A 23,494-nucleotide genomic window follows, 5' to 3' on the forward strand; every position below is an offset into this window, starting at 1 on the left:
GGCAGCTTTTGGTCTTAAAGGAGGAGCAGGAATTGCCAGACAGCGGAAGGGCATGGCAGGCAGAGGACCCAGCGCATGAGGTGGGTCTGGAAGGAGGGGGATTTGTGGCTCTGAGAGGAGCACAGGTGGGGGAGGGGGGCAGCACGAGTGGAGGACTAGGGAAGGCAGACTCTCTCTTGGGGACAGAGGGGAGCCTGGGAGGCTTATAGGCAGGGAAGAGACTGGTGTGTGTTTAGAAAGTGTTCTGTGGCTGCAGAGAGGAGGATTAGAGGAGCCAAGAGAAGTTGTGACCACTCAGCGATTCTTTGAGCCTGAGAAGGACCAGAAAGTGCAAAGCCCTGGGGTGAGGCTTGATAGACTTGAGTTGCTACAGAGAGGCCCATGTGGCTAAAGCCCAGATGGAGACAATAGCCAGAGGGGAGGTCTGGGCTGCCACTCTGCCTGTGGAGAGGTGCAGTCTGTGTCCCTGCTCCATGAATCTGGGCTCTGTGATTACTTGACCAATAGACATCAGCAAACATGACATTAGGACAGTTTCTGGGCCTAGGCCTTGAGATACTGGCAGCTTCTACTTCCTGTGTATAGCTGTGTTTTTTGTTTTAGTAATCACCCTTACAACAGAATTGCCATGCTCTAGGGGAGCCCAAACAGCTGGTGGAGATGAACTGACACACCGCGGTGTTCAGCCCCCCTGAGCTCCTCAACCAGCCAGCATCAATTTGCCAGCCATGGGAGTTCACCAGGTCGGGAGTGGATCTTTTTTGCCTGAGTCGAGCTGCCCCACTGACACAACAGGGACAAGCCTTCCTTGCTGAGACCTGCGCATAGAAGCACGTGCCACATAAATGTATCGGGTTGGTTTGTTAAGTGGCAGTAGGTGACCATAACAAGGGCTGCAGGGTAGACAACGGCTAGATACTGGAGGCCCTTGTAAGCCGGGGAAGAACTTTGGGTTTTGTTTCAATTGTGATACGGAGTCATTAGAGGACCGTGAGAAGAGTGACTATAGGGGGACTTGGGCAGCAGCAAAGGCCAGTGAGGAGGCACCTGCAATGGTCCAGCCGAAGGGTGGGTGGCCATGGAGGGAAGGGTTCGAAGTGATGCACTCTGGTAGAGGCTAAATCAGAGAGGATGGGATTTGCTGAGGGATGGATGTAGAACGGGGTCAGGGATGAGCCCACAGTTGGGGGTCTGCAGGCATGCCCTGCCTGGCGACTACCTCCTGGAGTGGAACTCAGCTTGTTCAGGAAGCTTCCCAGAGATGACCCAGATGAGGGCTGACCGCTGAGCCAGGCAAGGGGGCAGAGAAGGAAGGCGTGGGTTTGAAGGGAGTCGGAGGTGACCTGGCTGGGACTTGGGAAGGAGGCCAAGGGGTTCAAATGGAAACTGAGGCAGCCCAGCCTGGAGCACCACTGCCCTTTTGTGCTCCTGCTCCCTCCCTCGCCTCCCTGAGTCCCACACAAGTCCCACACAAGGCTTCAAGGCTTCGTCTCACTGTGCTGATGGACTCCTGGCTCCCCTGGGGTACCTGTAGTGTGGCTGCCAGCAGAGCCCATGGGACACTGAGCAGATGGCAGGGAGCTGTGCTGGCACTTCCCACGAAGGGGGGTCTGGTTGTGGGAGGCGTCCCCCACCCACATCTCTGGGTGGGCATCTCACATCCCTGAGCAGGGAAGGAGGGTGCAGGCCAGTAGCCCTGACCTGGCAGAAGCAGCACAGCATCCAGCACCCTTGAGACAGGGAAACTCTTCCCCAGCTTGGGGACAGAATCCACGCCAAAGTTCCCACCTCCTGAGACCCTCGTACAGAGTGAAGAAATGTCATAGCTGCAAGGCTTCAGGACTTGAGGTAATTCACAGGGGTTGGCTACCTTCTGTGCTGAGAAATGACCCCAGAAACTAGAGGTTTCTTCCATTTGCAGGTGTCTTTTTAAATTTCAAGAAGGGACTGCATGTTAATCAGGTATTAAAACAGCCTGTGGAATATTTAATGGCATAGAAAGATGTTACTGACGAACTGTTGCATGGAGGGAAAGGCAGTTGCAAGATGCTGAGTACATTCTGATCCCACGTTACACTCCTCAGCCCCCACCCTGGGCCGCATGCAGGCTCCTCTGAGCTGCTAAGCAGGGTGGGTTAAGGAAGCTTTTATCTTCTCCACGCTTTTTGAAGAAAATACGTATTCATTTTAGAGTCACCCTCCCCCCCAAAAAAAAACCCCATCAGATGTGTCAGTAACTTAAATTAGAAAAATCTGCTTAATAAAAAGGCATCAGTGAGCAAATTTGAAAAGATAAAGAATCTCTCTCCACCCAGAAGGCACTACAGGAAAAGGCTTATTTTTAAAGCTAAAAATTGTTTACTTTTCTCGTCTCACTTTTCTGTTCTCATTAATTCTAGAACTGGTATTTCTGGGATTTTTGTTTAAATTGTATGAATTTTTGTCCTAGTTCTTTTTTTTTTTGTCTTTTTGTCTTTTTAGGGCTTCACCAGCAGCATATAGAAGTTCCCAGGCTAAGGGTCAAATCCGAGCTGAAGCCGCCGGCCTACACCACAGCCACAGCCATGTCAGATCCAAGCTGCATCTGTGACCTACACCAGAGCTCACAGCAAAGCCAGATCCTTAACCCACAGAAGGAGGCCAGGGATCGAACCTGCAACCTCATGGTTCCTAGTCAGATTCGTTTCCACTGTGCCGTGATGGGAACTCCAATTTTTGTCCTAGTTCTTATTCCTGATAACCATGTGTGATTATTTGTCCTTCATAAAAAGAAAAAAAAAAAAAAAAAAAAAAAAACAGCCTCTTCTCATTGGGAGGGAGTCTTATAGGGACCTTTCCCAGGGGTCAGGGATGAGCCTCAGCCTCAGCTCAGGCCCAGGGCCAGCAAGGGGGCTAGGGTGGGGTGTCTCTCTGGTATTGCTGATCCCAAGTCATGAGCTGTTGGGGGGGAGAATCCAGGATTACATGAGCCTGGGGGAAATTGCCCGTTGCCTCGTGAACAATAAGGTTGGTGGTCCAAGAATGATGACAAATTCAAGGCGAGGTTATCAGCGCCAGCTCTCTTTCCAGGGTGGTCACCTTGGAGACCCCCACTCATTTTTGGGACGCTGTGGAGACTGGGCTGGAGGAAGGATGGAACAGAGGAACGAGGGGCTCCTGCAACCTGTTTTGTGTCCTCACTTTGCTGTGACCTGGGAAATTCCGTGACCGGGCTGATCAGTTTCTACATCTGTAAAATGGGGACAATTTTCTGTTCCTTCCAGGCTTGTTATAAAGGTGAGTAGGTTAGGAGCTCACAGCAGCTGTGCCATCTTCCTGGAGGTCCTGTGGGTGCCCTCAGAGCCCAGGGAACATCAGTGGGGGGCCAGGCCCACAGCAAGCAGGTAGCCCCTGTTGAACCTGAACCCTCTCAGATTCAGTCGGTACTGGCCCACACCCTGCCACACCTGGGCGCTGGGCAGGGTCCCAAGCGAGGCCGCCCTCCCTACTTTCTGCCACAAGCACAGCCATCTTCCGCCTTGGCATCTCAGGATAAAGCCTGGAGCCCACAGCACGTTTTCCCATCAGGCTTTTATTATAAAGAAGGTTCCAGAGCATCCCAGCTTCCCCCTCTAGCCCAGCAGGCCCCCCCCTGTCCCTGCGCTGGCTGGGTCTGCACAGGCCCCGGGTCAGCCAGACACCGATTCTAATGGCAACAGAAAGGGTGATGTTCTCAGGGCGCCGGGGGTCTCTGCCAGGCCTGTCCATCCCTGGCACCATTATTTCCAGTGTTGTGCTGGGAGCCCTCGGGGACCTCTCCTGGGTCCTCTGCACTAGCGGCAGCTATTCACAGTTGGCGCGTGGTAAGTTTTTTTAACATATAAAAAAGCTTTTTTAAAAAAACAAACAAAAAAAAGTGGTGCTATCTGTAGAAACACTTACAGCAAGATCAAGTAGCCCAGCTACAGCCTTGGTGCAACTCAGCCCCCTCCCCTCTTCTCCCTAGAGACCAGGATCGCCCAGCACCTGTCCCCACATCCTCCACCCACTGGCTCCCTGGACAGCACGGAGCCTGCCACGGGCAGTGGGGGCTGCCTCCTCCACCGGTGGCCACTCGAGCAACAAAAATCTGACGCTGCTTGATGCTGTGAGTGGCCAAGGTCCTCTCTGGGTGAGGGGAGATGATGGGGATATTTTGGTGGCTAAAGCAGAAACCAACCGGGGGCTGGTTCCAGGGGCCTCCCCTCCGCCAGGTTGGATGAGGTAGTGTTTCCGGCTGCGGCTCCTTTGCCTGTAAGGTCAGTTCATGGGCGCGGGGCCGCTTGGGGCAGGGCTCTGGGCCGCAGCAGAGTGAGTGGGGGTGCCGTCCAGGCTGTGCAATCGAGTCCCCACTCCAGAGCCTGGGTCTGTGGGTAGGTGGGAAGGGACGGTGCCCACAGGGCCAGGGCTGGGGGCTCCTTCGCCTGGCTCAGAGAGGCCCCTGGTTCCCTGCCTTCCCCCCCACCCCGCCACCCAACCCCAGGCCTCTGTTCAGTTATTTCCCAGCCGGAGTCAGAGGCACGGGGGACACAAAGAAGCAGAGAGTGGGCACCCATCCCCAGGCAACAAGGGCTCAGGCCTCGCTGTAGCACTCGTAGATGTTGTCCTCCATCAGGGCCACCACCTGTTCAAACTTGTGCTGCAGCTGTGTCCTCCGCGCCGTGGGGTTCGCCTCCAGGGCGGCCACAATCTGAGGGGGAGGGCAGAGCAAGGGGGAGCTGGGTCACAGCCCGGGGACCCGGCAGGGTCCTACTGCAGAGAGTGGGACCAACGTGCTGCTTAGATCTCTGCGGCTGTCGGCCACCCCCAAAGCCCCAGCATCCCAGGGTGTGAGCACCTGAGCAGGTGGAGGTGGACAGGGCTGAAGTGGGGGTGTTGTCGCCCAGGGGGCAGGGGCTGCACACTTGGGGGTACCCACCTGGGTGCGATACCTCTTGGCGTATTTATAAATCTCTGCCATGGCCACGTTGGTGTTGAACTCATTCTGGTACTTCTATGAGGAAAAGACAAGGCAGGAGCTGGGAAGGGGGTTAACTCCACGGTCAGCACCCGGCCAGCCCAGCCATGGCTGCTCCTTAGACACAGCCCCTCGCTGCCACCACTGGTCCTCCCCATCCCCCACCAGGCAAGGTCCCCTCAGAGCCGGCCGCACCCTCGACTCCTCAGCCAGGTGCGCGTTCATCTCCTGCTCACTGAGTGGGGTCATGTCATGGATCTGTTTGTAGTAGCGCTGCACGATTTTCCGGTACTCAGGAATCTCCTTGGCATAGAGGAGCTTGTTGGTTGGAGAATCCTGAGGGAGAAGCGAGAGGATAAGACACGGGTGGAGACAAGCCACAAAAGTGGCGCTATCACTGAGTGCCTCTACCCCGCCAGCTTTGGGCCAGGGGCACCTCCCACCTCTGTCCTTGTACGAGGAGCCCCTGCCCTATTTTCCAAGCAATTTCAGGGTGATAACCTCAAGGGGGACCTGTATTTGGGGGTGAAAGTGCAAGGGCTTGTGCCAGCACCTTGACACACAGTCTGTTCTGTTCGTATCCTTGCTGAGGGTTATGGATCTCGGTGGCTCAGGTTTCTGGAAGCCTGATCGCTGTCTCAGTGGAACATTTCCCACCACACGTTTCCTACGCCTGAATGTGAAACATGCCCAGTTCTTTGTCCCAGGCATCCTGCCTTCCGAGATAGTATGTGAGAAGTGATAGCCCTTTCTGCCTCTCGTGTATCTCTGTCACAGGCTAAATGCAGGGCCAGGTCTAACTCCCCGCTCATGAATGCTCCCAGCGCCAGGACCTTTTGGTGCCTCCCTCCCTGGCCTAGCTCTTCCCTCTGCCTGCACCGCTCCTACCCGCCCTCCAGTGCCTGCTGGTCCTGTCCCTGCAGATAGAGGCCTCAGGGGTCTCCCTCCTGCGTGTACTTGGAGGTCTTGGCCACCTGTCCCCCTCTGCCCACCCCTTCTCTCAGCACCCACTGGATGGCTCTTGATCATCCAGGCTACTGCCTGGAGCCTGGCTGGTTCTATGAGGTGCAGAACCAAGCAGGCTGCCCACGCTCCCCCTGGCTCTATGGCCTCAGGATGGAGAATGGGCACTGGGCACACCTGAGGCAGGTGTGGCCAGGCTGCAGCTATGAAGTTTCTGACGATGGGTGTCTGTTTCTGGAAGTCCCCTGTCTGATGACCCCATTCATCCCATATGCCTCAGATCTGAACTCCTTCTGTTCCCCTCCTAGGAAGATCTCCATCCCCTGCAGCACGGGCTGGCCTGCCCGGGACAACTGACCTTGCCCAGCTGCAGGTCGGAGATGGAGCAGGCATCAATGAAGGCCTGCGCGATGACTGAGAGGCAGGCGTCAATGTGGTCTGTCTTGTCGATGTCGAAGACAAACTGAGGGTTTTTCAGGATGTTCACCCAGAACCGGAGAGGAAGGCTGGGGACAAGAGGTGACAGAGCAGCGTGAGCCCACCCTGAGGGGAGGCAGCAGAGGACATGATCATCGAGGGGGCTGGGACAGGCAGACTTGGCCCTTTGTGGCCAGTGGAGACTTGTCACAAGAGGTAACCTACAGGCACAACCATCTTCTGAGCCACAGACGAGGGTGACGAGTGTCCCAGGGCACCACAGCAGCAGAGGGGGTGGGAGCCAGGTTTCCCAGGGTAGCACAGGGGCACGAGTGCACCCTCACTTCCAGCACCCACCCCCTGCAGCGCCTCCTGCTCTTGTGAAGGAGCCTCAAGCCAAGTCGTGGTTCTCATTACAAGCCCCCTGGCCAGACACCCCTCTCCCCCACACGCCTCCTCCAGCCCTCGGCTCCTCCTCCAGCCTTTGCTTGGCCACAGGAAGCCCCTGCCAGCTGGGCCACCAGCAAGGGCTGGGGGCCAGCAGGCCCTGGATCCTTGGCCTCGGGAGGCCAGAGTGTTGGTAACACCCCCCCACCCAGTGCCCCGGTGGCCTGGGTTATATGGACAACCCCACTCCCTGAGCTCAGAGAAGCCCTGGCAATTACACAGAAACCTCTGGGTTTGAGGCATTTTTTTTCTGAGGGTCAGGCTGAGGTTTTCAACAACTTCTTAGTGGGGTTGGTGACCCCAAAAAGTTAAAATGTGCCTCCAGGAGGGACATGATCAGGGTAAGGCACGTCTCCATGAGCCTTAGTGTGCTCCTCTGTGAAACAGCTGGTGGTGCCCACCCAAGAGAAGAGGCAGGGGAGTGATGATAAGGGCAAAATGTATACAAGGGTCACCTAATTCTTACAAAAGCTGAGTTACTTTCACTGCCCTGGTTTTACAGCTGGGGAAAACTAAAGTGCAGAGAGGGTAAGTCACTTAACCAAGGTTACACAGCTTGGAATGGCATATAGAGACTGAACCCTGGCAGGCAGGCTGAGAGGCCAGGCCCTGAACCCCTGCTGCCCCTAATGATACAATGAAGTAGCACCGGCCTCCCATTCATAGCCCCCTGGCCCCTGACCTGTTGGTCTTCCAGATGTGCAACGTGTCAGGGTCTGAGATGCCCCTCTTCTCAGCTTGCTCTTCCAGGAAGTCAAAGAAGTACTTGACGGCCAGTGGGGGCTTGTCTTCACGGATGCTCAGAATGGCCTTGAACAGGTCATCTAGAAACTTCTGCAGTGTGCCCTGCATGGGAGGGGGGTGGCAGTCGTCAGTCCAGGACCACAGGGAGCAGGTAAGCAGACACCTCTGACAGCTGTGGGAGCTGAGGGGCTGGGACTGAGGAGTGTGGGGTGAAGGGGAAGCTGGGCGGCAGCAGGATGGTCATCCAGCCTGTCTGGATCTCAGTTTTCCTGTCTGTGAGATGGGTTAGTGAAGCCTACCAGCCAGGGGTGTCAGAAGGACTAGGACATAGAGCAGGGAATCGGTGGTGTGTGTGGGGGTGTGGGCTCTTGGGTGCCCAAGCTGTATGGCCTTGCTGCCATCTGTCACACTGACTGATAACAGAAGCTGTCGCTGGCACTCTTCAAGCAAACCCCTCCTCAGCCTCTTGCCCCGGAACCCTCTGGTCCCACGTGAGAACGACCTCCCCACCCCAAGAGTGCTCCCAGCTGCCCCAGTGGAGTGAGACACTGAGCTGGGGCTGGGCCCACCTTGGTGGACAGCAGGCGCGTCAGGTAGATCTCCGGCAGCACCTTCTTGCGGTGGCTTTGCCGGTGGGACTTCTTGGGCTCAGTCAGCTCATCCGTGGGCAGCACCTGGGAGGCCAGGGAAGTGGCCAGTGGTCAGGGCCAGTGCCGTCCTCAGCCATGCACCCACAGGCACCTGGCTCTGCGTGTGCTCTGTGGTGCACCAAGTGACCCTGGGTGGCATTCCCACTCCCCACCCCAGCCCTTTCCAGGCCCAGGAGCTCTGCCCCCAGAGGCCCAGGCTGGTGGAAGCCAAGTCCACACCCAGCAAGGGGTGGGCACCCCCAGGGCCGCAGGCGGGGCACTCACCAAATGGAAATACTTCTCCGTGTCCAAGTCCTTCACTGTGAGAAAAAAAAACACAATAAATAAACAAGCGAGAGGAGGTGGGGGGGAGAGAGAAACAGAAATGCAGACGAAAAGATGGAGCGGAATGGAGAGAGCCAGGGACATGTGGAGAGAACAAGGCACAGAGAGAAACGCAAAGCCAGAGCTGAGAGAGATCCAGAAAGAAAGAGGATAAAGCAGAGACAGAAAGAAGAGGCAGGCAGGCAGACAGACAGACAGACATCACAGGGTGACAGGAGAAACAGGACAGAGTTGGTCAGAGACAGGGAGGGGTGAGGCCCCGAGGCAGGCCGGGGGCGGAAGTCACCCACTCCACCCTGGCCCAGACCTCACTAGCTGCTGGGAGAGACCCAAGCCCCTACCCTTCACCTCAGGGGGGCGGGGGTCCCCAAACCCAGAAGAGCCAAGGACCCCAGCCTGATCATCTGAGGGTGTGGAGGGGGTTCCGAGCAGGGATACCACCTAAAGCCCAGCTGGCCTGGCGGCTGTCCAGACCCCTTAAAACCACAGCCCCTGTCCTGGGCCCCTCCGCGCTGCCCACGAGAAACCAGCCCTGAGGAGGCCTGGCTACGGGCCCTGCCCACACAGCACTGCGGCAGGGGTGCCTGCCCCTGCACCCTGCAGGGAGGCCACGGCAGGCCCAGCCTAGACGCCCCCCTCACGTCCACCAGTACTACCTCGACCCAGGGTGTTGTCCTTCTTGTCTGTGAGGCTCATGGCCAGGGAGGCACCTTCAGGGATCTGATGAGGGGAGAGGCTGAGGTCAGAGGTTGGAGGTCAGGGGGGGTGGGAGTAGGGGTGCTGAGTGGAGCTGGGGCCCACCTTGTAATGTGCCAGCGTGTTGAGCTTCTTGCGGCCATCTTCCACCACCGAGGTGTCATCCAGATCCCGCAGGACATAGCTCTGTGTGCTCGAGGCGAACCACTCTGAGGGCGGGAGCAGGGCGTCAGGGTGGGGAGTTGCGGGGGTGAGAGAGACCAGGGGCACCCACACCTCTCTCCTTCCCCAGCTGTACCAAGAGGGAGGGGTTGCCAGGGTGGTGGGTGTAGAGCAGAAGCTCTGGATAGTGCTCAGCCTCAGGCTGTCACTGGGGATGTCAGAGTTGCTAGGGTGGCCTCTCCTGGTGACCAAGGCTGTGGCTGTCACCTGCAGGTCCTCACACTGCAGGCCCCACCGCCCCCCAGAACAGGGGCTCCTGACGGATGGGGTCCATGGCCCCAGAGCATGAGTGGACGATCATCTGAACAAGGCAGGGGCCCAGCCCACCGAAGCCACCCCCGCCCTGCCCACCGAGGTCCACGTCCTCGGCGCGTGGCCACTGGGAGTAGGGCACGTTCTTGCAGAAGGCTTCCAGGATCTTCTCCTTCACCTGGGTCAGCGTGTCCGTGTCCATGGCCCGCACGCTCAGCGAGTCCATGCCGCAGCCCTGGAAGGACACGTTCAGGTTCTGCACGAGAGAGGGGAGCAAGTCAGTGGATGCCCCCAGGCACTGCCCTGGGTGCTGGGTTGGGGGTGGAGGCAGGGCCCTCCCAGGCCAGCCGCCTGGCCACCCGGCTCACCCGAGGCTTGGCCTCAATGTTCTCACGCAGCAGCCACTCCTCATTGAGCGTGTAGCGGGCCTTGCCCGTGATGGCGTCGATGGAGCCCTTGTTGATCTGCTGCTTGATGGCGCACAGGAGCAGGAAGAATGGCTCCCCCACCGTCTCCTGGGGTGGGCAGGGCTGTCAGGCTACACCCACCACCTGCAGCCCACCCTCCAGATACCAGATCCCCAGCCTTTGCCCCCATGCCAAACACCTTCACTGTCCCCCCCCCCCCCCCCCGCCGCAACACCTCCGTGGCTGCCTGCTTAATCCTCTTTTTGAACCCGCCACTGCCGCCACCCCCACCCAGAGTGTCTCCACGGACTCCAAGGCCAAACACCACCAGCTGTGGGTGCCCACACTCATTTCATCATCCCAGCAAGCCTTCCAGGTACAAGGGTGTCTTCACTGCCAAGACTCAGAGAGGGCAAGCAACCTGCTCAGGTTCACCCAGCAGGAAAGGGGCAGAACTGAACTCGAACACCAGATCAGTTGACTCATAAGCCTATGACTCTTTGTGCTAAGACTCCAGGGTTCGTTTAGATGGAACCAGAACACAGACATGGCCTCAAATAACGGCAATCACAGCCTGATGAGAGTAGGGAGCCCCAAACACCCCTACCCTCACCATTCTCCCTTTGATAAAACATACACGGCCAGAAAGGGCCTTGGCTGCCCTCCAAAGCTCTGAGCTAATTTTCACGGTCATGTTATAGCAAGTGACACTGTGTTCCATTGATGGTGGATATTTAGGTAAAAATGGTGAGTTAAAGAAAAATTAAGTCATGGAGTTCCCGTCGTAGCTCAGTGGTTAACGAATCTGACTAGGAACCATGAGGTTGAGGGTTCAATCCCTGGCCTCGCTCAGTGGGTTAAGGGTCCGGTGTTGCCGTGAGCTGTGCTGTAGGTTGCAGATGTGGCTTGGATGCCGCGTTGCTGTGGCTCTGGCGAAGGCTGGCAGCTACAGCTCCGATTTGACCCCTAGCCTGGGAACCTCCATAAGCCGCGGGAGCAAGAAAAAAAAAAGAAAAATTAAGTCATAATAGCATTAGGCAGATTTGGCAAAGACCTTCCTCCTGATCCAGTTCTCCACTGATGCCCAACTTTCTGGAGGGGGAAGCAGACACTCAGGAAAGCCTGCTGAGCCACACAAGGGCCAGGAGCTGGGTCCAGAGTCCACTGCAGCCCCTGTGGTTCCTCTCAGAACAAGACCTCTACCCAGGCCCTGCCTCATGGTTCCCCCCTTATTCCCCCACTTCCTCCACAGTGCCCGCCAGGCTCACCAGCTCCCGGCCCAGAGGTAGAGGCCCCATTTGACAGAAGGAAGCTCAGATCAAGTGAAGGCAACGCCTTGTCCAGAGTTGCAGAGCTGGTTTGTGCCAAAGAAGGACCAAAACCCAGGACATCTGAGACCTGGTATAGGGGGCCTGGGCCTCTTGCCCACGATTCTCAGACACGTCCCTGACCGCGACCACTGTAGAGCAGCTAGTGGACCATGGACAAGACCAGGGGCTGAGCATCTCCTGTTCTGCAGAAAAGTCCTGATCCTTTTGGCAGAAGGTGAAAGGTCCTGGCTCCCAGGCCCCACCAGCCTCCTCTCTCCACAGAAAGACTTGCTGGACTCCTTCAGTTTCTTTCCAGAACATTCCCTCCTTCTACCTCTGCTCCTGCTGTAACCAAAGCCTGGACACCCTCCCCACTCAACCTTTACCTGCCTTGTTCCTCCTGAGCCCTCAGGTCTCACCTCTGGAAGCCACCTTGAACCCTCCAGCCAGGTCAGGAGCCGCAGCATTGAGCGCTACCGTATGGCATTTATTACTCTGTATTTTCATTTACTTCCACACCTGTCTCCTCGAAGCCTGGGAGTCCCTCCAGGGCCAGACCCAGGTCTTATTTATCCCCTGAACCCAGAGCAGGGGCCCAAAGGCACCTAGGAAGGGTCTGAGGACTGAGAAAACAATCTTCTGAAACAAAGCTCCCGTCCCAGACTTGCTCTGACCCCTGCAGGAAGCCAGGGCTCTTCTGAGCCTGGGTTCCCCATCTGGGCAAGGGCTCCTATGGCCCTGTCCTACCCACTCTGAGCCTCTTTCCTCATCCACACAACCCCTGGCAGAGTTGGCATGAGGGTAAAATGAAGTCAGACCTATTGGTGAAGCTGGGCCCGGTGGTGGCAGTGACATGGCTGCCCTACACACGGGTGCCTGTCCCAGTGGCCTTACCCGCAGGCAGCTGTACATGCAGATGGACATCCAGTTGGTCAGCATTTTCTCGACCACAGACTCTGTGCGCCGCAGCATGAGCTTGGGGTTCTTGGCAGCAGAGGCATCGATGAGGTCCACCAGCAGCTCCTTCATGATGCCCGTGTAGTACTCGAGCTTACCGTGCAGTGCGATGGTCAGCAGGGAGGCCAGGCTGCACCTGTGGGCAGATGCAGGGGCATCTGCACCAGCCGCACCGGGAGGCCCTGGGATCTGAGGACCACATGGCGGGGTGGTCCACCTTGTCACTGGACGCAGACAGGTGAGTGAGGCTGAAGAAAGGGCTACCTCTCCTAACATGCACCATGACCACCGTGACCACGAGTCCTGTCCTGGGCACCCAGGATCAGGAAGGGGAAGCACAGGGGAGTGTCTCAGGACATCTGGAGTCCTAGGACCCAGGGCCTGATGCTGGGGACATGACTGCCGCCCAGGGGACATGGGGATTTGCAAACCGCCCAGGCAGACCTAGGAGTGGTGCCCTGCCCCCTCTGCCAGGCCCTGCCCCTTCCCCAAAGCCTGCAGCCTGACCTGTCCCGCACTGCAAAGTCCTTCTGTTGCTCCAGCGCGTGGACAAAGACGATGAGGAAGTGCTTGTTGTTGAGCAGCGAGGAGAATAGGCTGATGCCCTCTTCCATGTTGGGCCGGCAGCTCTCAGGGATCTGCAGGGGTGGGTGGTCCACAGGGGTCCCATGTCACTGCCTGGCCTAGCTGTCAGCACTCATGATCCCCAGAATGGCTCTGTGAAGGCCTCCAGGGATGGGGAACTCATCACCTTTCACAGGTAAGTCACTGGGAATGATGGCTCAGTTGACTTCAAAAGTGGGGCTCAGCAAGGGTAAGGGTGCAGAAGGCAGCACAGTGTCCCTGTGTGGGGGACCCTCTCACCTTCCATTCTCGAAGCAGCAGATGGAGGGGGACATCTAAGGGGACTCAATCCCCCCTCCCCCACGACCTGGCCTAGAGGTCAGCACTCAGGTACCCTGAATGGCCACTTGAATACCTTCTGGGATGGAGAGCTCACTACCTCACAATGACAGGTTCCTCCCCACTCCCCAGGATTAGGACCAATGGATCCAATGAGCTGGAAACTGGGGAAGCCCCATGTGTGCGTGCAGGGTTGGGGTACTCACCTTCCACTCTCCCAGCAGTGGGTGGGTCTCCGGCACCGTGGAGCTGCCCTGGGAGTTGAGGGTCTGGGATGGCAGCACATAACGCTCTTCATAGAGGGAGGAGCACTGTGGAGGCAGATGCCCAGCAGCTCAGCAGGGCTGCATGCTCCCATGACTCCTCCAGGGGCTGCTTGACACATGCAAGAGCCCAGTTTATAAAGAAGAGAGGCCGTGGGCCACGCTCAGGGGCCACAGGATGCCAGGGGAGGAAGAGGAGTAGAATCAGCACAAGGCAGTATATGGCAAAGCTGGAGCATATGAGGCTCAAAAGGAAGCAAAGCAGCTCAGGGTAGAAGGAGGGAAACCAAGGCAGAAAGGGCTGCAGGGACACTACACGGGCTCTCTGGCTGATGAGTGCAGAAGGGTGTCGACAGGGCCAAAGGAGGTGCTGGTCACTGGCCCAAATACCCTCAACAGGCCAGGGAAGGTGGGGGCAGGGCAGGGATGGGGCAGAGTCCAGAAGACAGGAGGGGAGGCGGAGCCCCAGGGGCCCAGAGGTGAGAGGGTGTCAGTGAGCCGGGGCCTCTGTTCCTCTGCTCAGTAAGAGGCAGGCCCAGCTCTGCAGGGGGAAAGCGGGCTTGTGCATGGACAGTTAAACATCAAGGGAGCAGAGAAGGAAAGTGGGGAGAAACCAGGCCTGCTGGCCAGGCAGCGCAGCGCAGGCGCCCGTGGCTGAGCGGGTACGTTTTGCACTGCTCAGTGGCCCATGATGCACCTGCCAAATTCTCCCACAGGGGATAAAAGTGACCTCTGGGTTCTTGGGGCCCAGGGATGGGTTGAGGAGCCCCAGAGGGAACTGGCACAGGCGCAAACTGACCTTGGGGAAGAAGGTGCGGGTTACAAAGTGCTTGTACTCCAGGAAGGGGATGCCCTGGCTGCGGTTCAGCTCCTTGGTCAGGTCTGTCATGTCTGTCTGCAGCTCAGCGAAGCCTGGAGGACAGGCAGGTGGCCATGAGTGGACCAGCAGAGGAAACAGAGGCCCGAGGTCCCACGTGGTCCCTGCCTGCTACCTTTCCGGATCTCCTCTCGGATCTGGGACTCCATCTCCTCCATCTGCAGCAGCGTCTTCTGCCAGTAGCGCTCGGCGCGGCGGCTCTTGGTGCAGAAGACGAACAGGGCTGTGGGCAGCGGAGGGATGGTCAGGCCCTGAGGGGCCTTGGGGCGTGTGTGGGGCCTGGCCTGAAGGGAAGGTCCTGCCTGCTGCTGTCCCCACCCCAGAGTGGGCTGAAAGCTACAGGCCGAGGGCTTGGGAAATGGCCAGGAATATTAGGCTCCCATGTCCTATTCTTACAATAAAAAATGAGTGTATGTTTAAGCCCCTGGTAAAAAGTAGATTTCCCAGGATGACAGAAGCACGGCTGCTTTCTGCTTTCTGTTCTCTTTCTGCTTCTGAGGATTTTCAATTCTTTCTACCCTGGCCAGGCCTCACTTGTGAATGAAGAACTTTTTAAAAGATGACAAAACAGTACTGTATTTTAATCCCTTTCTAGGATGTAATATAGATGTATGTGTGTGTATGTATATATACATACATATACACACACACACATATATAATGTATGTTTTCCCAGAGAGTTTTCTACCACACTTGTACCACTTTAATTCTTTTAATTCCTACCATTGGTGCAGGAGGCTGAGGTTCCTCTCTTCACTGAATACATTACTTTTATAACCATTACTTTAAGAGCAGCATAGCTGCCTAAGATGAAAGTGAACCTTCCCTGAACCAGCCTCTTCTAAGTACCTCCATGAGCTCCCTGTGGACTGGAAAACCCAGTCCTAAGCCCTTTGGCCTGGCACACAGGCTCTCAGCCTGGGGCCAGCACATGTGGCACCAGCTGTGTCCCCACCCTCTGTGCCGGCGCTGGGCACACTCCTCACCCACCTCGGAGGGCCTAACCCGCTCCCACCTCCATGCCTGTGTGCAGGGCGCCCTGGCCTGCTCGGCCTTCTCTGCTGTCCACTGATCTGCAGAGGGCAGGGTGAGGTGGGCCAAGTCTGTCCTCTCAGCTCTCACGGAGGTGGGGTCCTTACCGACCACAGACAGCAGCAGCAGGATGCTGCAGATGACAATGGACACGATGATGGCGGTCTCGCTGCCTCCCAGCTGCAACGTGGCAATGGTCTGGTTGAAGTTCCCCACCTGGATCTGCGCAGGGAGGTGGGAGAGGGGGCTGTAGCCACCCTGGACTTTGGTCCTGGCTCTTCCCCCCACTAGCTGTGGTCTTGAGCTAGTCCCCTAGCCTCTCCAAGTCTATGATGCCCCAACCATGAGACAGAGATAACGCCATCTCCTGGGGACCCTGTGAGAGCTAAATGAGAGCATGCTTGTCAAGCCCTTAGTCCTGGGCATGACACACAATCAGTATAGGCGAGGCAGCTCCCAGAGCCTGGCTTCTGCCCCCAAACAGCCGCAGGGGAGCCTGTGAGCTCTTAGGACTCAAAGGGCAGAAGTGGAACTGGGGTGTGGGTGAAAGGGAGCTTGTGTAGTCAAAGCCAGCCTGGGGTGGCATGGGCTGCCTGTAAGAGAGTGAGCTCCCTGTCCCAGAAGGCATGTAAGCAGGTACAAGGCAGAAGAGGGCCCACTTTCTGGGCCCTCTCTCTTCTCCTGTGTCCCTCCCTCTGTGACTCTACTTGGTAACTGGCAGCCCAGACTCTGGGTAGAAGCAGCACTTACGGCCTCTGAGAGTCCAGCCCCATCAGGCCTAGCTGGGATGGTCACTGACCTTGAACAGGTCACTAAGTTCTTGGGTCTCAGTTTCCTCATCTGCCAAGTGGGGGGTAAAGCTCTGCTTGGTGCAGCTTGTCTAAGCTTCTGAGCTTGGAAATGCTCAGCCGAGACGTGCCAGTTGGGGGGCTGTTGCTCAGGCACCTGGGGCAGGGCTGGGGGCCAAACCCACCTCTGCCTCTCATGCATGGTCCACTCACCGTGATGGGCAGCTGCCCCTCAGCTGTGCCCAAGGACTCATTGACTGAGCAGTGGATGACCCTCTCGGAGACGATCTGGATGTCGCAGCTCACCTGGCCTATCTTGACCCGGTACTCATGGCTCTCGAGGCCCAGGCTGTCCTGCTCCTTCTGTGGGTACAGAGGGGGTACTCGTGAGGCCCAAGGCTGAGCCTGGCCACCTCCCCACCTCTGGCACCCGCCCCCCACGGCACTCACATGGATGACCAGGGTGAGCGGCTCCCCAGGGTGGTGCTTGATCCACTTCTCCCTCTTAGCCGTGGAGAACTGCGGGTCAGGGAGGTAGTCCAGGCGGAACCTGCTGCCCCGCTGGGCCTCTTCCGGGTCCAGCAGCTCCTCTGCCACTGCCGCCTCGTCCGCGTAGGCCCTCCCATTGAGGAAGAAGTCCACGGGTGCAGACGCATTGCTCAGGGCGCCAGGCGATGGGCAGGTGATGAGGGTGGAGTTGAGAACCTTACAGAGCTGGTGAGGGAGGGCCAGGGCCAGAATGGGAGATGGGGACAGTCAGGGAAATTGGGGAGAGAGGAAGGGAGAGAGAGGCAAGAGACAGGGAGAGAGAGAGAGAGAAGAGGAGATGCCGCTGAGTGAGGCCTGGTCAGTCAGGGCCGTAGCCACCCCCACCCCCTGGGCCCCCGGCCCTCACCGTGGGCTCGCGGCCGATGTGGTGCACGGCCATGGACACGTTCTGCACCATGTGGAAACGCTCACCGGCCACTGTGATGGTCCTGCCACCGCTGTGGGGGACAGCAAGCCCTGTGAGCCCACCTGCAGCCCCAGAGCCTACCCTGGCCTGGGGCCTGGGTCCAGGTCTCACCTGACGTGGCTGCGGCGGGGACGGATGGCTGTGATGACTGGGTTCCGCATGTACCAGAAGGTGAGGTTGCCGTGCACGCAGCCACGGCGCTCGAAGCGCACACACACGGGCACGGAGGCCGGCAGGGCGCTCCCAGGCACCGTGCAGGCAATGCTGGTATCTGTGCGCCTGTCGAAGGATGGTGGGCCTCGTCACCAGGACCCTGGCTCCCCCTGCCTGGGCACAGGGCCTACTCACCTGGCCCCACCTGCACATAAATCTTATTTCCAGATTTCTCCTGCCACACCTCTGCCCAGGCTGGCCGCCCACCTTGAACACTCTCCCTTCTCTTCTCTGACCTGCCCCATCCCACCTCCTCCAAGAAGACATCCCAGAGATCCCCTCCCAGCTTCTGCCCCACTGAGGGCTCTGCCCCCACAACCCTGAAGGCACAGACTTCTACTAATCCTGCTGTCCTTAGTTCTGGGGGACTGTCTGCTGTCCCCCAAGGACTGAGACTGTTGGGCTCTTCTTGGTGTCCACAGAAACACCCATCAATGGGACCTGGTATACAGTAAGTGCATACTGAAATAGGTATTTCACCAAGAGGTTCTAGACCATGTCCCTGGGCCAAGGGAAGCTCTCAGCATGTGTGCAAGAATCACCATTTTCACTGCAGCTTAAGGGTACTTTTGAAGCACCTACTGTATGCTGGGCACAAGACTTCCCCACGATCACTGGTGCTGTTCTTATCAGACGAGAAAATTGAGGCCCAGAGAGTGTGTGTTGGGGGTGGCTGACTAAGAGAAGATAGCCAGTAAGGTCCCTGGTGATGCCTAGAGGAGGACCCCCAGCCCCCCAGCCTGCCCCCCACCTGGCCCAGGGGCTTACACCAGCTCAGTGCAGGGCTCTGTGCCATTCACCAGGACCTGGAGCTCTGAGCCCACGTGGAGATCGCTCCCTTGGATGGTGATCCTGGTGCCCCCTGCCTTGGGGCCCATGGTTGGCTCCAGGGCATGCACCAGGGGCAGCTGTGGGGAGAAAGGCAGGCGGTCAGGCCTCGGGCCAGCTTGGGCCAAGGTGGGCGGGTGGGCAGGGTGGCAGGCAGCAGTCTCCCTTACCACGTAGGAGAAGCGCTCCCGTGACCTGCCCTCCTTGGAAGCGTTCACCGTCACCACGTCTGAGAATGCCCCTGGGGCTGGCCCCGTGGCACACACGATCCTGGGGGAGGTAACTTGGGTCAAGGAGCAGCCAGCAGATCCCAGGGGGTCAGGCAGGTGCTGTCGGGTTGCTCCCTTGAACGACAGGCCCCTTCCTCCCCAGCTACACCCCAGGGCATGTGACCGCCCCATCCTTACACTCAGCCATACACACCCCACTCGCAGTGGGTCCTGCCCCCCACAGCCAGGACACCCAGCAGCACTACTCAGGTCAAAGTACTGAAACTACTCCCTGTCAGCCAGAGAATAGCCATTGAGCCTCCTAAGTACCGCCCTGGTGCCAAGCTCTTCCCTGGGGCCACCCCCCACCTAACTTTCCCACAATTCTGCAAATAAAGACAAGAGGACTGGACAAGATGGTCTTTGGGGACATTTGAAAGTTCTCCAACCCTAAGAACATCTGTTGGGCTGGTAGACTCATGGCTTTATCTGCAAGCCTGACTGAATGCCCAGAAAGGAAATCAGCTCACCCCCTGCTCCAGGGGCCAGGCTCCGCTGCTGCAGACCCAGACCTCTGCCCCACCCGGCAGCCCCTACACCTTCCGAACTGCAATTCCTTTCATCAGAGCAAGGCTTCTGGGGAGGTAGGGCTGGTCTAGGGGAGTGTGGGAGGGCTTCCCAGAGGAGCAGACCTACAGGGGGACCGGAAGGATAAGGAGTGGTGTCCCCATGCCTGGTGGGAATGCCTTAAGCAAAGTGCGGGAGACCTGGGAGCAAGGGACTTCTGGTGCAGAAGGGTGCCAAGGAGAGGGGATGGTGGTGGGGGTGGGGGCAGAGGGGGATGATGGGGGTGGCAGAAGGCAGAGGAGGGATGGCAGGGGGGATGGCAGAGAGCAGAGGGGAGGGCAAAGATACAGAGGGCACTTTCAGTTGAGTGGGGCCTGCAGGCCACTCAGAATGACCCCCAGGACTGCCCTCTACTCACTCCTCCGACACTGTGTATCTGTCAGCCAGAGGCTCACAGGCCACGCTGCCAATCCACACGCTGTGGGCCACGTCGCTGAACCGCCGGCCCAGGTTCCTGCCACGAATGGTCAGCAGGGTCCCGCCGTCCAAGGGGCCACTCAGGGGCTCAATCTGCCAGGTGCCCGGAGAGAGGGGCAAGTGGGATTCTGAGGCTGGGATGCTGGCTGGCTTCCCCACCACTGTCACAGGCACCTGGGAGGCAGGGCCACACAGACCCATCACGTAGCAGGGGCTCTGAGAGCAACGGCACTGTCAGCCGCTGGGCAGGTCACTGGGCCAGCTCGGGTTTGGGGACACCGGTGCACAGCGACAGGGTCAGTGCTATTTGAGGGGTCCGCCAGGGGACACTGAGATCCACTCCCAGTGGCCATATCTGACCACACGCTCCTGAATCCCAGTCAGAGCTGACAGCATGGGCACCTGGCCAGGCTAAGCCAATCAGAATCCTCCCCTGAGTTTTTTTCTTAATTAAAACCAAGGCTTGGATTTCCCATCATGGCACAGCATAAATGAATCTGACTAGGAACCATGAGGTTGCAGGTTCGATCCCTGGCCTCGCTCAGTGGGTTAAGGATCCAGCATTGCCGTAAACTGTGGTGTAGGTTCCAGACAAAGCTCAGATCCTGCATTGCTGTGGCTGTGGTGTAGGCTGGGGGCTACAGCTCCAATTCGACCCCTAGACTGGGAATCTCCATATGCCATAAGTGGGGCCCTAAAAAGCAAAAAAAAAAAAAAAAAAGGCTTGGGAGTTACCGGCAGTGCTGATTTTCCCCTCATCAGCAAGGCTTCCCTGACCTCATTACACAAACTAGAGACACTCAGGATCTCCTCCACCCCAGATGCCTGACTCCCCTGCCCTGCTACTGCTCCGCAGCACTTACCACCTTCTAGATAGAAATCATTTCCTTTCTCATTACTATCCCCCCTCACCAGCTAAGACATTAGCTCTGGGAAGGCAGGTGCTTATTTTGTTCACTGCCATATCTCCAGCACCAGGTGGGGCCTGGCACCCAGCAGGTGGCCAGGTGTGTGCCCGGGTATATGTAATCACGTGTGCTGCGCTGTGCATGTGCACATCTAGGCTGGTGGGTGCCACAGGCCTCTGAGGGGAAGGGGCAGTTGTGTGTGCTTACTGCCCGGATCTCAGGCGCAGGGCAGGTGCCAGGCAGGGGCTGCAGGGTCCCTCGCAGACGGCATCCGTCACTCCACACACACTGGTGGCCCAGGTCCTCCCGGCCCAGGCACTGGGAACAGTCGGGGCTGCCCATGGCACAGTTATAGACCTCCACTGCAGGAGACATGAAGGCAGCATAGGTCAGGGGGGCTCTGGTTCTTAGACCCCCATGAACTTCTTAGTACCTTCTCCAACCTCCCCAGGGGCTCTGCTAAGCACAGCACAGCCACAGCCCCATTTAAATTCATCCTCACCTCAAACTGTTTATTAGCCCCATTTGATAGATAAGAGATGAGGCTCAGAGAGGCAGAGTGACTTGTCCAAGGTCACACAGCTTGTGAGTAGCAGAGCTGGATTCACACCCAGGCCTGAATGGGTCCCTGAGCCCCAAGTAGAGCTGCAGGATGCTAGAGAACCACTGAGCAATGCGGCCTCTGTGTGCCTCAGACCCCCAGGGTGGCCCAAGGAGTGCAGGGCAGGTCCCCTGGGGCTTCAGGCTGTGCAGGCTGGTCCTGGGACTTCTGTCTGGGATGTTCATGCTATGGATATGGGGGTCCCCAGGTCCACAGGGATGTCTGAGGCCCTCCATGAACAGTCCCCCTCTTATTATACGTATTGAGTCAATACGTATAATAAGAGCAAGGACAGCAGCCAGCCTTCGGGGGCGCTGACTGTGCCTGAGATACCCTCAAAAGGCTTTGTGTGCATCCTCTCAGCAAATCCACACCATGCCCTCTGCAAACGGGCCTGCGCCCTCAGTTCGCACAAGGACAGTGAGGCTCAGAAAGGGACAGACGAGTGCCTGGGGTTGCACAGCCTTAGCATAGGGATGCCCCCAGCATGTGGTGCCAGGCCCTGAGGAGCTGCTCAGTAAGTACAGAGTGAGTGACCCAGTTCAGAAAGGCAGGGCTGGGGTTTGAAAGGTGTGTGCTGGGCAGCAGCGAGGTGGGACACCCAGCACCAATGAGTCCCCCAGGGCTGAGTCCCGCCTAGTGTGGCAGAGTCCCCTGAGGCCAGGTAAGGGGGGTGGGGGTCCCCACCTGTCACAGGGTCAGGGCTGTCCAGGAATCGGGCTGGCTGTCCCTTTAGCTGGAGGCTGAGTGGAAACACCTGGCTCTTCTGGGTCGTGTGCAGCTGCAAAAGGACAGGAAAAAGCACGAGGGGTGTGAATAGTGTCTAGGGCTCGGTCAGGGGAGGGGATGTCAGGAAGACAGATGAGGGCAGGGCTACTGGGAACAAGGCGACCAAGAGGGGGAGGTAGAGAGGAAGGAGTGCAGTGTCTGGACTTGTGCAGGCCCGCCCTTGCCCCCGTCCCCTTGTTAAAGCCACACCACTCACCACCACTTGGTTGCAGCGTATGGCTGATTCATTCACCCACACGGCCTCGAAGATCTCCTCCTGACCAAAACTACATTCAAGGGCTGTGCCCTGCAGGAGACGGGGTGGGAGAGTGAGGTCAGCACCCCATACCCTCACCAGGACGTCAAGGACCGCTGCCTGAAGAGTGGGTGCAGTCCTACTACCAGGCCTTCACCTGGGCTCTATATCCTCCCCAAAGCCCTTCCTGGCCTTCATGTCCAACACCTGAAGGAGGCAGAGCATACATGAACACCTAGAACATGGCCTTGTGCTCCCCATGCCACTAAAAGCCTCACCAACATCTCCTAGGGGCCTAAACCCAGAGCCTTTCACTCAGCTCGGAAAGTCCTAACTTCAGCGTGACTGACATTCAAGGTTCATCCTGCTCTTTAACCTCAACACCTCCCACCTCTGGGCCCAGGAGGCCCAGGAGCCAGCCACACAGGACCTGCTCCGACATAGCACAGGCTGTCCTGCCCTCAGGCTTTTGCCCAAGCCCACTCTTGGGACCAGCAAAACCCAACACAGCCTCCAAATCCACTCCAACGTCCCAAGTTCCAAAGCCTTTCCAGACTCCCCCCATCAAATCACGGGATTTGAATATTCACATATTTGGCAATGAATATTGGGGTATGTGGGGGAGCTCTATTTAGCTCCTAAGGCCTGTGCCTGACCCTTACCGCCTGCCCAGGCTCTGTGTACACCTGCCTCCCCACCTGCTGGGGAGGGTCAGGCTGGGTCTCGGCCCCTCTGATACCTCCGGAAGCAGGTGGCACTTAAAAGTGTTCAGGTTCTACCTCATACAGGCCCAGGTTCAAATCTCACCTCTGCTACTTCCTAGCTGTGTGACCACATGCAAGTGGCTCCTCCTCTCTGGGCCTCAATGTTTCTAAACTCTGTAATGGAAAGAGGCTTCCCTACTCTGCAGGGTTCTAGGGAAATAGAAGATCATTTATCTTTAGTGGGTTGCACACTGTGGGTGCCTAATATATGCTGGCTATTATTAGTATGCAGGAGGTGCTCAATAAATGCTCATTGCATGAATAAACAGGCCAATTCCCCAGTCTCATCCTGCCCTCAGCCCAGCACAGGCCTCTGGGGGCAGCATCAATAAATATTTGCTGAGTGAACAAAACTGGGTTTTGTGAGTAATAGGCCAGCCTTGTGGCAAGACTTCCTGTTTATGTCCCTGTCACTGACAGATGTGACACCCTGAGGAGAAAGCAGGTCAGCAACCCCCCTGCCTGCCCCCCTCCCTCTTTGCTCTGAAACCAACACAGGAAAGCGGCTGCTGACAGGGCTGAAAGCTCATTTGTGCCCTGCCACACCGAGCTGGGAGGCAGTGTCTTGAGTCCCTGAGCTTAGGATGGCAGGTCCAGCCTGTCCTGGGCTCTGAAGAGTGTGGGCTCAACAAACAGAGCTGCTGCAGAGCCTAGGCAGGGGGCTCTGTTCACCCTCAGTGTTCTGGAAGCAGGCTTGGGGGCAGGAGGGCTAGAATCCCTG

At 57.7% G+C, this 23,494-nt stretch overlaps 1 protein-coding gene across 3 annotated transcripts in view; it reads right to left on the reverse strand.

Annotated features, from left to right (window-relative positions):
• Positions 1–3,552: 3,552 nt before the first annotated feature.
• The window catches only part of PLXND1 (plexin D1), a 49,829-nt gene continuing 29,887 nt past the window's right edge, over positions 3,553–23,494 (reverse strand). For all 3 annotated transcript variants that reach the window (XM_047781499.1, XM_047781519.1, XM_047781510.1), the window contains exons 10-36: positions 21,971–22,060; positions 21,673–21,766; positions 20,592–20,746; positions 19,418–19,569; positions 18,394–18,493; positions 18,164–18,303; positions 17,294–17,461; positions 17,123–17,213; positions 16,678–16,941; positions 16,441–16,590; positions 15,547–15,661; positions 14,523–14,630; positions 14,330–14,442; positions 13,474–13,578; positions 12,872–13,002; positions 12,302–12,500; positions 10,059–10,205; positions 9,790–9,946; positions 9,322–9,425; positions 9,177–9,240; positions 8,461–8,495; positions 8,116–8,220; positions 7,485–7,648; positions 6,297–6,444; positions 5,171–5,311; positions 4,937–5,011; positions 3,553–4,708 (exon numbers count right to left, since the gene is read on the reverse strand). In XM_047781499.1, the coding sequence (XP_047637455.1) occupies positions 4,592–4,708; positions 4,937–5,011; positions 5,171–5,311; positions 6,297–6,444; positions 7,485–7,648; positions 8,116–8,220; positions 8,461–8,495; positions 9,177–9,240; positions 9,322–9,425; positions 9,790–9,946; positions 10,059–10,205; positions 12,302–12,500; positions 12,872–13,002; positions 13,474–13,578; positions 14,330–14,442; positions 14,523–14,630; positions 15,547–15,661; positions 16,441–16,590; positions 16,678–16,941; positions 17,123–17,213; positions 17,294–17,461; positions 18,164–18,303; positions 18,394–18,493; positions 19,418–19,569; positions 20,592–20,746; positions 21,673–21,766; positions 21,971–22,060 (3,432 nt within the window). In that variant the 3' untranslated portion in view covers positions 3,553–4,591. The remainder of the gene's footprint in view (positions 4,709–4,936; positions 5,012–5,170; positions 5,312–6,296; positions 6,445–7,484; positions 7,649–8,115; positions 8,221–8,460; positions 8,496–9,176; positions 9,241–9,321; positions 9,426–9,789; positions 9,947–10,058; positions 10,206–12,301; positions 12,501–12,871; positions 13,003–13,473; positions 13,579–14,329; positions 14,443–14,522; positions 14,631–15,546; positions 15,662–16,440; positions 16,591–16,677; positions 16,942–17,122; positions 17,214–17,293; positions 17,462–18,163; positions 18,304–18,393; positions 18,494–19,417; positions 19,570–20,591; positions 20,747–21,672; positions 21,767–21,970; positions 22,061–23,494) is intronic.

The sequence above is a fragment of the Phacochoerus africanus genome, chromosome 1, assembly GCF_016906955.1.
Source record: "Phacochoerus africanus isolate WHEZ1 chromosome 1, ROS_Pafr_v1, whole genome shotgun sequence".
In the NCBI taxonomy this organism is placed as follows: Eukaryota; Metazoa; Chordata; class Mammalia; order Artiodactyla; family Suidae; genus Phacochoerus; species Phacochoerus africanus.